This window comes from Cololabis saira, chromosome 14 (genome assembly GCF_033807715.1).
Source record: "Cololabis saira isolate AMF1-May2022 chromosome 14, fColSai1.1, whole genome shotgun sequence".
In the NCBI taxonomy this organism is placed as follows: Eukaryota; Metazoa; Chordata; class Actinopteri; order Beloniformes; family Belonidae; genus Cololabis; species Cololabis saira.
In genome coordinates, this window is record NC_084600.1 from 19,828,441 (window position 1) to 19,839,673 (window position 11,233).

The window sequence follows — 11,233 nt, forward strand, 5'->3', positions numbered from 1 at the left end:
GGAAGCCAGTGTAGTGATTTCATGACTTGTAATACGGTCCAGTTTCCTGGTGTTTGTAAGTCAGACTCTGGCCGCAGCGTTCTGGTTCAGCTGCAACTGCCTGATTGATATGTAGTTAAAGACTGACAAAATAAATGATCGCTGAAGCAGCGGCTTTAAAACGCTACATTATATACATCAGATGTTTTTATGAAGTCTTGTTTGGTCAGGAAAAACACGCCGCTTCAATTCCCATATTCATAGTTTTATTTAAGATGTACATTCCATCCGTTTTTAAACAACGTCTTGTTTAAACATGCACAGAAAACAACTAAACTGAAGGTAGTGTTAGATCACAATTACATAAATAAGTTAATCAGCAAGAGCAACCTTGAATTGATTTAACTGATGTGTTTTTGCAAAGGACTTCTCTCTTATTCAAAATCACATTCAGTTTTAATTGTATTATGGGAAATCCACATTTTTTTCCCCCTCTGGTTGCAAATGAAAGCACTACAGTGATTTTTATCATATCTTTTAGCTTTTTAGAAGGAAGCTGTAACATTAAATCAAACTACAGTAAACGTGGATGATGAATCAATGTAAATCTAACCGAATCAGCAATTTTCACCTCTTAGAATCATTACAACCAAGAGCTTTACAATATATAGTTCTTCATAATTCCTTGATTTTTTCCACAAATGTTTGGATGGAGAAGATTTCCGCAGTATAATATTAAAAAGTGCTAAACTTGGAGGCAAGATTCCAGTGTACACTTCAGCTCCAGCTGTGTAAGCTGAGCCTTAACCTCTTTCACAGATGACTTCGATCACACTCTGCTCCATCGGAGAAGGGTCCAGGCAGCGGTGGGCGCAGCTCCCCACTATTTCATCCAGCAGGAAGTGAACGAGGTTTTCGTCAGACACGAAGCGCCACAAGTACATCTGCAGGTAGTGGCAGTCCACCTGGATTTGCTGCAGCCCGTAACGGCCAAATGTTCGCAAGCGAACGCACTCCAGGAATGTTTTTAAACTAATTTTGATAATTCCCGTCATCACGGACACCTGGGACAGTGGAGAGATGAGTAACAGAGTGAGATATACTTTTTTTTATGCAGATTAATTAGTCTCAAAACCAATGAACAGGAAAACCCCCTCCAAAACAGGATCCAAGTGTGTTGAACAGTATGCAAGGAAAAATAACTACCCATGTAAAGATAGTTTTTTCACTGAAAGTGCACAGATCAGGTATTAGAAGCAGGTAAATATGTTTTTTAAGAAGCAAACCTCCTTTTTGTCAACATGTGGTCACATGATCACAAGACTGACGAGTACACACTGGACTTTCTCGACTGTTTGTGCTCGAGAGAAGTCATCAGTCGCTGGTTGCTTTTCACTAAACCCACTTTCTTTTGGAAGCTCCCTCTTCTCACATGACCCAGAAACGGTTCTCTCTCCTTTATCTTCAGGAATTTAGCCATAATTACATAAGTATTGCAGAAAGGAGAAGAAAGGATAAAGAACCCCTTCTGGAGGAACTCAAAATGAGGAAACAGGTCTTTTATCAAGTGTTGTGAACCTCACCAGCACAAGAGAACCAGCTCCAGAATCTGTATAGAGCTTCCTTACCTCTCTCTCATGTATCTTCTCATGAAGGAGACTAAATTAGCCCCTTTATCATGAAAAGCACATACAACCTTTGTGCCTAAAGTCAGAAATGTCTACCTGCAGTGTTGAAGTTGAGATTGTGAGAAGGTTTTCTACATGCAGATATCATATTTTCCGTACTATGAGGTGCACTTAAAATCCTTAATTTTATTCCAAAATCAGCAGTGCGCCCCATAATCAGGTGCACCTTGTGTATGAATTATGTCGTGCTTACTGACCTCGAACCAATTTCATCTGGTACAGTGCGCTCAAAAAATCTGTCAAAATGTTTTAGTGTAACTTTGGCGGAGACGAAGTCACCCCGCTTAGCTGATTGTTGGATCATTCAGCTGACACAGGGACGTTGTATTAAAGTCCTTCCTTGGTTGTATACAATGGTAGATAACTAATAATGTCGTGCTGGCAAGCAACCATTCTGGTCAATGTTACCTTACTATCATTGAACATCAAGCCAACATTGGGTTTTTAGCGCAAACCCAATTTTCAAATCTATATCACAATCCAATTATCATCAAATGTTGGAATACAACGTTGTTCCAACCTCACACTAACTTCAGGTGTCCGCTATCGCTGGCAACGATGAACCAATCAGAGAACAGGATGCAGTACTACGCTTACATTCTCCACTTTTTATTTGTGGATTGTGGAAGACGAATTATTTAAAATGTGAGTGTATTTTTCTCTATTAGTCACAACTGAACGATATTGTGAATGAGTTGAATAAAGTTGGACTTACCAGACTGTTTTGTTTCACTTTATATATGTTTCATCATGCGCCTTATGTATGAAAATAGACCCATTCATTGGTAGTGCGCCTTATAATGCCTAATAGTCCACAAAATACAGTACTAATTTTTGTGCTTATATAACATCCATGTGCCAATTTTCTCTGTGCAGAGCTTTTGAGACTGATAAACCAAATATGTTTTTCCCCTCACAGCTTCCTGAAGATCAGCACGTACCTTGTTGAACTCCACTGAGCTAAAGATGTCGATCCGCTCAGAAAACAGCTTGTGTATGTTGCTCAGCAGGTTAGTGTCCATCGGAGCGCTGGGGGTGAGCGAAACACAAACAGCTGGAGTTCAAATTTATAATCTAACAATGCAAATTAGCATTAAATATGTCTCTGTAACACCTGCGCACCTGCAACTAAAGAAAGATGATCCACGTTTAAAACAGTATTTTGAAAATTACACGAGAAACGAAGAAAAGTATGCGCTTTCATTTATCGTTGGACCTGCTCTAGTACCTTGGAGTGTAGCTGGCGGCGTAGCGAGCTGGCTGCCTGGAGCTGCTGTAGACAGAAAAAGTCCTCTTGCTGGAGTCGCTGCTGTGCGCCTTCCTCACACCTTCTTCATACAGAAGACCCACCTGTCGAGCAGGAGATTCATAAAACTGACTGTTCATGAACAGCAATGAAAACAGAAGGACTGTGCCTTTTAAAGGCTGTGAAACGTGCTCATTGTGCACCTGCACATCAATGGAGGTCGTGTCTTCGACCACCCTCTTCATCACCGCCCGGACGTTGCGTGGCTCAATAGTGTTAACCCAGTCTCGAGTTTCAACACTCTTCCTTAACATCTGGGAGATTATCAGGCCTTGGACCTGGATAAAAGAACAAATTACAACAAAAGGAGAAAAGGTTCAGTCAGGCAGTCATGGTTCTCCAAACCTGGCACAAATAGTAAGGAAATTTGTGTTTGGTAGATTATTTCTTTCTTGTAACAATGCTTCTTGGCAATAAATCTTATACGGTTGGAAAGCCTGTTTGTTTCCCTTTTAAATGATGCCACATTTGTAAGGAACAGGCATTCACGGGATGAGCGGCAGAGCTGAGTATATGGGCTGTGCCCATGAATATTTGCCAAATCTTCTCTGCCGATGCCAAACAGCTTATTTTGTTTGGTGGACTGGACGATTGAACTTTGAAGGAACAACAGATGTTGGCAATTTAACAATTTCTCCAGAGACACAAACACAAATGTCCTTGTTTTTTTGTGCTGAGGCTACTTTGTATTAGGTTGGTTGTTGAAAACCCACCTTTACGTAATGGTTGAGGAGTTTCTGTGCTGCCTCCCTGGCTTCTCCACATAAAGTTGTTACTGGTGTTACAGGATTGTGGTGCTGGAGGGGGAAAAAAACAAGACAAAAAGAAGACCAGTGATATTTTCCAGGGTAGTCATCATACAGTTAAGAATTGAAACATCCCAGTGAAGTTAAATCCAGCATTTCTGTGATCTAATACCTGCACGAGGAACTGTTCATCTGTGAGTGTGAGTATGTAGGAGATAGTCGAGGTTTCATAGTCCAAACAGAGGCGAGACAGCAGCAACAGAAGGGCTGGGGGAGTTGAACCCCCTTTGTCTCCGGCGCTCTCGCAAAACTGGCGAGAAGACTGGCATATAAACTTGATAAAGCTGACCACCAGGCTCTCACGTACACCCTGGCTGCAGAATTCACCCTGCAAGGAGAGGACACGGACAAATAACTTTCATCCTCACTGTGCAGGAGCGACACGAACAACCCAACAGGAAAGTTCATATTAAAGGAAAACTCAGTAATGTTATTTTTGTTGGAAAACAAATTTTTACCTTAAAGTACGGCTTGTTGGAGAATGTGATGTCTTTAGCTGTAAAGAGATGCACCGACGCCAGCACTGACTTGATCTGGTTGAGAATAGAGGCAGACAGCGACGAGAGCAGCTCCGACAGGCTGGTTGGAGCGTCTCTGCCAGACGTGGGAACCCCGAGATGGGATCCACCTCCGGCTACGGAGGCTCCGGCCACAGACAGGCGAGGCGTTGCCAGGGCCTGTCTCACATCCGTCAGGCTGTCCATGTAGAAGCTCTGCAGAGCTGAGAGGTACTGCTTCACTCGCTCCGTTGCTGCTCGCACCACGATTTCTGTCCCCTTGTTCGGGACAGCCGAGCCTGGCAGCAGTTTGGACACGGCCTGGAGTCTGCGGTGGAAGCGGTCGAGTGCGCGAACCAGGAGGGAGTTATCTCCCACCCCTCTCTCCTGTTGTATCCTCCTCTCCACCAGTGAGAAATAACCAGCAGCCAGATCATCCACAAATACCTGCAGCTTACCATTTGCCATCTGAGGGATATTCTTTGATGCCAATTCACCCGTCTGAGGGTGGTTGATGAACAGCTCTTGATAGGATGTAATAACTAAACACAAGCTGCTGACAAATTCATTGCAGCCTCTGTCTATAAACTCCAAGATGTCCGTGTTGGAGGTGGGAGATGGTAGAAAGCTTGTTTTAGGGGAGTTATCGGTCGGAGATCTCACGGTTGCAGAGGATGATGACCTACGTGCAGAAGCATCTTTCACAGCCGAGGCAGTAGGACACGGTCTTATCTCGGCATCCAGGCCCTGGAGGTCGGCCTCGAGTCGAGACCGAGCATGGCTCAAGAATTTATCACAGAGCTCCTCTGCTGGCTCATCTAGCTGCAGGAGAAGCTCCACGCACTCCGACAAATCTTTAGCACTTGTTCCACCATCCCTATAAGCATGAGAAAAAGGATGATTTACAAACTATATGAGGGTACATTTTCTGGCACATAAATATTAAAAAAAATAAATAAAAATGTAATTCTACACACATTCTCATCTGCTAAACCAAATGTAAATGGGACCCTTTTTAGTCACGTTTCCACTAAAGATTATCTCAGAACGGGGTTGATAAATTCCCACCTGAACTTCTGTCGAAGCTCCTGAGCCAGCTTGTCCATGATGGCGTGACAGTCATCCTGAATTCCCTTAAAAGAGGGCAAGTGGCTGTACTGCTGCAGCACGCAGCGGGCGCGGCGGTGGGAGCTCACCGCCTGAGCGTAAGCCTTCAGCTCCAGACACTTATTCAGTCTAGCAGGCAGTTCAAACAGGAACTGAAGCTTCCTTAGCAATGTGTGAACCCCTGAGGCAAAACATGGCAGAGTGGGGAAAAAGATCATAACCATCATGAAGCCCCTGAAAAATTAATGAACAAAACAACCAAGCAGTTTAGGTCTCACCTGAGAGTTTCGTTATCTGCGTGTGCTGGTCTTGAAGAGTGCCGCTGATTCGAGCACTGAAGTCGGTGATCGCTGCCATGTTTTCCGACAGGCAATCCATTTCATCCTCCATCTTTTTGAAATCATTCTTCATCTTTCTAATAGTGTCTGATAAAGAAAACAAGTATATAACATCCGTTCAGCCTTCACAACCACTGACAACCCAACAGCAGTTGTTTTTTTACCTGTAGCAGAGATAAACTTGTTGTAGTTTTCATACACCAGAGTTTGCATGTCGCTGTCTAAAGAGCGGATCTGCTTCACCATGCAGGTCTCCTGATCCATGAGCTCACCAAGAGAGCACTCCCGTCTAAGCTGTGTTTAAATGCAAAACATTAAACAGGTCAAACACCCTTAAGAACAGCATATATGCAATAAAATACAATATTTAGATACTGAGACTTAACTGGCCACAAGTTTAAAAATTATAACATATCAACCTCGTCACAGACGACATCTTTAACTACATGAAAATCATATTTTACAATGGGGGGGAATTCCTGGAATTTTCTTCTATTAAGATGTTAAAACACCAAAAAGAAAAAGTTGAGATACTATGTAAACTGTATAAAAAAATAAATCAAATAAAATTAAAATAAAAAAAAAAGAAAGCAATGTTTTCTAAATCTAATAAATCCATATTTCATTAATGATCAAACAAAGAAATCTTGTAAAAATTATTTGAACTGAGACATTTGATTGTTTCATTAAAAATGTTCTCATTTGATGGCAGAAATGTAATTTTTTTTTTTTTAATTGGGAAAAGAACAAAATATGTAAGGACACGCAAACAAAAAAAGATTGCAAGTTATTCCTAAAGGAACATCTAAAAACTAATATGGTTTATTAGCAACAGGTCAGTGACGTGGCTGATATACGCAGACCTTTTTAGAGACACGCAGTGTCACAGAAGAAAAGATGGAAAGAGGTTCAACACCAATTTGTGAAATTGTTAAACTTCTTCAGCTGACAACTGCCAAGACGTTGAATATTTAATCATGTTCAGCACATAATATCAACAAAGAGTCGAAGAATCTGGAGAAATCTCTGTGCAATGCACAAGGATGGAATTGACAGAGACTACCTGTGACCTTAAGAACTGCTCAGCATTAAAAACAGGCATGATTCTCTGTCCTGTGGTTGGATTAACAAAGATTTTTGGAAACTGGACTAAAGAGAAGAGGGGGTCATCTGATGGGTTCAAGAGCCATCTCTGATGAAAAGGGGGTGCATTAGTGTGTATCGAAAGGGGTTCGTGCACCTTTGAAAACAAAACAACAATACTGAAAGGTATTGGTTTTAGAGCAGCACATGCTCCTACCCAATCACCTTTCTCAGGGAAGGCCTTGCACCCTTCAGCAACCCTAAACTGCACACTGCATACAGACCTTGAACCAAATAAAAACATTTGTTGTTGTTGTGTATTGTAGAAGATAAGAAAGAGACAACACTCCCCTCCTGAAACTCGTCTCAGTTCCCAGACTTGTATATTAAAAGAAGAGGAAATATTACACAGTATCAGCAACTTTTGTGAAATGTATTGCAGTCATTAAGGTCCAAACAACCGTATTTTCTTTTTAAGATGTAACCTTTAACATTGGATCTTTTCGTTGTTTTTTGTGGATAAAGAGAGTGCATGAAGGTTGTTTTTTTTTTTTTAAGTCGTGTTTCCAATTTACACACAGTCCTATCTATCCATATAATTTTTTTTTATGGCACTGCACTTTTTACTTTTATCTTTATATGGGTGTTTGGCTTTTGGGGTGTTTGATTTGTGTATGACAGTGCTGTGTGTGTGAGATGGAGATGTCAATTTCCCCGAGGGAATCTCCCACAGGCATTAATAAAGTCATCTGTATCTGTGAGATATAAAATTATACAATTTAAAATTATACATAGAGCTTATATCACGCCACATAAGTTAAAAAAAATGGACCCAAATGTCTCTGAACTGTGCTGGCATGGCTGTGGTGAGCGTGGTACATTTATGCATCTACTATGGTGGTTCTGCCCAGTGGTCCAACAATTCTGGTCTGAAATAATTTACATTTTAAAAGCTATTTTGAATATTCATATTCCTCAATGTCCTGTTGTATGTTTATTGGGAAGTGCAGTGGAAAATATACATGTAAAAATTATGCAACGTATCATTGCCCTAGCTTTTCTGTCTGTGAAGAGGACAATACTTATGAATTGGAAGATTCGCAAGCCAAAACTGCTTTCAAAAATACAATTGGCTGAAGGACTTTTTGGATTTATTGCCAATGGAAAAGGAAACCTCAATCCTTAAAGACAATGAAAATGGCCAATTTGCCCCATGGACGGTCATTAGAAAACACTTGAGAATAATAGAACAATAACATGACCTGTTGTGTTGGTCACATGCTTTTTATTTTATTTAACTCATTTTCCTTTTAGAGCTGGACCTGAACTGAAGCTAGAGGCTCCATCATCTCTAAAGTTTATCTGTACCAACCCTTCCGTCCACCCCCTTGTCTTTTTTTTGTCATTGTAATGTTTTTCTTTTTTTTATGTGAAATGTGGTGTTGTTAACTTCTTTTTTTGTCTTCATTTTGAAAAATAAAACTTATAAATAAAATAAATAAATTAAAAAATTAAAAAAAAAAATTTAAAAAGTTATCTGAATCTGAAAAAAGTCCAAAAAAGTCCAAACTCTCCCTTCTACCGGTTCTCCATCGAGAGCCTGCTGACCCATGCCGTGACAGTGTGGCACTCCAGCTGCACAGAAGCAGACAGGAAGAGGCTGCGGAGGGTGGCAAACACAGCACGGAAGATCATCGGCTGCCCTCTGCCCTCTCTGCCCTCCCTGTCCGATATCTACAGCTCCCGCTGCCTCAACAGGGCAAGGAACATTTTAAAGGACAACACCCACCCCGGTTTCCACTTCTTCGACCTGTTGCCCTCTGGGAGGCGCTTCAGGTCCTTACGAACCCGAACAAAAAGACTCAGGGACAGCTTCTTCCCCAAAGCTGTGAAGTTTCTCAACCAATAAACTACCTCATACTGTGCAATATTTTCTATTTTCTGTCCATAATGTTCCAATATTCCCTACTTATCTATGTGCAATACTCTCCCATCCTTTCAAGTGCAATATTCCTCCACCCATTCATGTACATTTTTATCCTCCCATTCACTCTTTTTTTTTATAGTGTATATATATATATATATTTATGTTTCCTGTTTTGCATTTTGTTGTTTACAGTACTTGTTTTACATAGTCTTTGTGTGCACTTTTACGGAGCTGCTGCCTAATTTCATTGTACCAGTATAATGATAATAAAGGCTTTCTATTCTATTTCTATTAAAAGCAGAACAGAAACAGAAAATAATACTGTGGATAAAAGTGGAAAAGGAAAGACATTGATCAGCATGTCGGCAGAAATCCGAACAGGTAAGATGAAGATAAGGCGTTACTCTGCAGATATGTGAGGTTTAGGATGAGGGGGTTAATATAATACATCCATGGTGGGGGGCAGCAGCACCTTGTTGAGGTACACTCTGCAGATATGTGAGGTTTAGGGGGGGCAGCAGCACCTTGTTGAGGTAGACTCTGCAGATATGTGAGGTTTAGGGGGCAGCAGCACCTTGTTGAGGTACACTCTGCAGATATGTGAGGTTTAGGGGGCAGCAGCACCTTGTTGAGGTACACTCTGCAGATATGTGAGGTTTAAGCACCACCTTGTTGAGGTAGACTCTGCAGATATGTGAGGTTTAAGCAGCACCTTGTTGAGGTAGACTCTGCAGATATGTGGGGTTTAAGCAGCACCTTGTTGAGGTAGACCTCCGGGTCAAAGTGCGGTCCATTGATGTCGCAGGGATCCAGGGACAGCGCCTGCTCGGGGGCCCTTCCCTCCTCATTCAGCCCGTAGTAGAGCTTCAGCATGCCGTGCACCCTGCGCTTCCTCCCGGGGTCCTCGGACACCATCACCGAGCCGTCTCTCTCCGCGTCCATACTGCACTGCGGCCAGCTAAAACACATTTACACTACAATTACGACACAAGCCTGAATTATGGTTCCAAGTTAAATCGACGCAGAGCCTTCGCCGTAGGGTTACGGCGTACGGTGCGCGTCGCCGCGTACCGTACGCCGTAGGCTCTGCATTGGTGTAACGCGGAACCATAAATCAGCCTTCACAAACACAAGTGACAGCTCAAGAATACTACCTGAAGACGGAAACTTCTCACACAAACGTGACTGATGTTAATTTACCTTTGCTATCTGCCCTAAATAACTATTTTTTTAAATATATAAATGTTCAGAGAATGTTGTCTTCCTTGATACAAGTGTCGGACTGCTGGAGTTATTATTTCCGCGTTTGTAGCCAATCCAAACGTACGTAGTCAAAAACTGTGCGTGATGTGGCCCGGATGTGCACTAGTACGCATGTCAATACTACCCAAATAATGTTCTTTTATTGTATTGTATCCTTAACGGCAATCACTTATAGAAAAACTTTATGGAAACAGATATCATAGGTAAAAACTGTTAGTCTTGTTATAATGCAATGTTGTGCAGGGGAAACCTGCATCCTGGCGTTAATATGAATGTTATTTTGAAACAGCTTTTTCCTGTATCCTCACTACTCGAGTTGTAAAAAAAAATCAGGGGGGATGGTGGATTTTATCATATGGGGACAGATAATTTGTGCTGATTACAAATAATATAATATATTACAAATAATAGCACTGACCAAAACACCTGCTGAAATACTGCAGGAATGACATAGCAGCAGTTAAATGCAGCCTAAGCTTTAAATATCCACTGCTTACATCTAATACGTCAAAACACAACAATAAAAAACAGTTTTCTGAACTTATCAATATGACTCTGTCCTTCACAGGATAAGTAAAATGGATCACTGCAAAAACTCAAAATCTTAACAAGAATATTTGTCCTATTTGTAGTTAAAATGTCTCATCTTAGTAAAAATAAATCTCATTACACTTAAAACAAGACTCATCACTGGAAAAAACAACAATTTCCACCCGTTTCAAGTAGATTTTCACTTGAAATAAGTAGAAAAATCTGCCAGTGGAACAAGATTTTTTTGCTTGTAATGAGAAGATAAATCTTGACCCACTGGCAGATTTTCCTACTTATTTCAAGTGAAAATTTACTGGAAACAGGTGAAAATTGTCAAATAGGTTATTTTCTGGTGTTATTTATCTGGTCTCTAAATGTTGAAATAGCAGTAAAACCACATTCATTGATGAAATGACATAAGGGATGGAAAGGGGGGATGGCAGTTTTACAGGGGGGATGATTTTGACCGTTTTTATTTCAGGGGGGGATGCCATCCCCCCTCATCGCCCCTCATCCCCCCTCAACCCGAGTACTGGGTATCCTCCTCCCCCAGCAGGTCAACTGTGGATCTTTTTTTATTTATTTTTTTTATTTTTAAGGAAGTGCTCAATCAACACAAAAAAAACGTGTGAATTTGATCTTCAAACTCCACAGATATCAAGTCAATGGGACCAGGGAAGTGATTCCAGTCCATGTAGACCTTGTCAT

At 41.2% G+C, this 11,233-nt stretch overlaps 1 protein-coding gene across 2 annotated transcripts; it reads right to left on the bottom strand.

Annotated features, from left to right (window-relative positions):
* Positions 1–232: 232 nt before the first annotated feature.
* Positions 233–10,028, bottom strand: vps51 (VPS51 subunit of GARP complex). 2 transcript variants are annotated; one of them, XM_061740062.1, is made up of 12 exons: positions 9,932–10,028; positions 9,488–9,689; positions 5,886–6,015; positions 5,662–5,808; positions 5,345–5,564; positions 4,238–5,153; positions 3,892–4,107; positions 3,687–3,770; positions 3,117–3,251; positions 2,896–3,017; positions 2,609–2,696; positions 233–1,043 (listed from the first exon to the last, which is right to left on the bottom strand). In XM_061740062.1, exons 2-12 carry the CDS (start codon positions 9,671–9,673, stop codon positions 783–785), a joined length of 2,505 nt encoding a protein of 834 aa, XP_061596046.1. In that variant the 5' UTR covers positions 9,674–9,689; positions 9,932–10,028; the 3' UTR covers positions 233–782. The 2 variants fall into 2 exon arrangements, with proteins under 2 accessions (XP_061596046.1, XP_061596045.1); XM_061740061.1 differs by having other exon boundaries at positions 9,886–10,024.
* Positions 10,029–11,233: the final 1,205 nt, after the last annotated feature.

Excerpts from the sequence above, each read along its gene's own strand:
- vps51 (XM_061740062.1), bottom strand. The coding sequence starts at position 9,673 with ATGGACGCGGAGAGAGACGGCTCGGTGATGGTGTCCGAGGACCCCGGG. Across the intron at positions 5,154-5,344 it reads GAGCTTCGACAGAAGTTCAG|GGATGGTGGAACAAGTGCTA; the intron begins GTGGGAATTTAT and ends TCATGCTTATAG. Across the intron at positions 1,044-2,608 it reads GCTCAGTGGAGTTCAACAAG|GTGTCCGTGATGACGGGAAT; the intron begins GTACGTGCTGAT and ends CCACTGTCCCAG.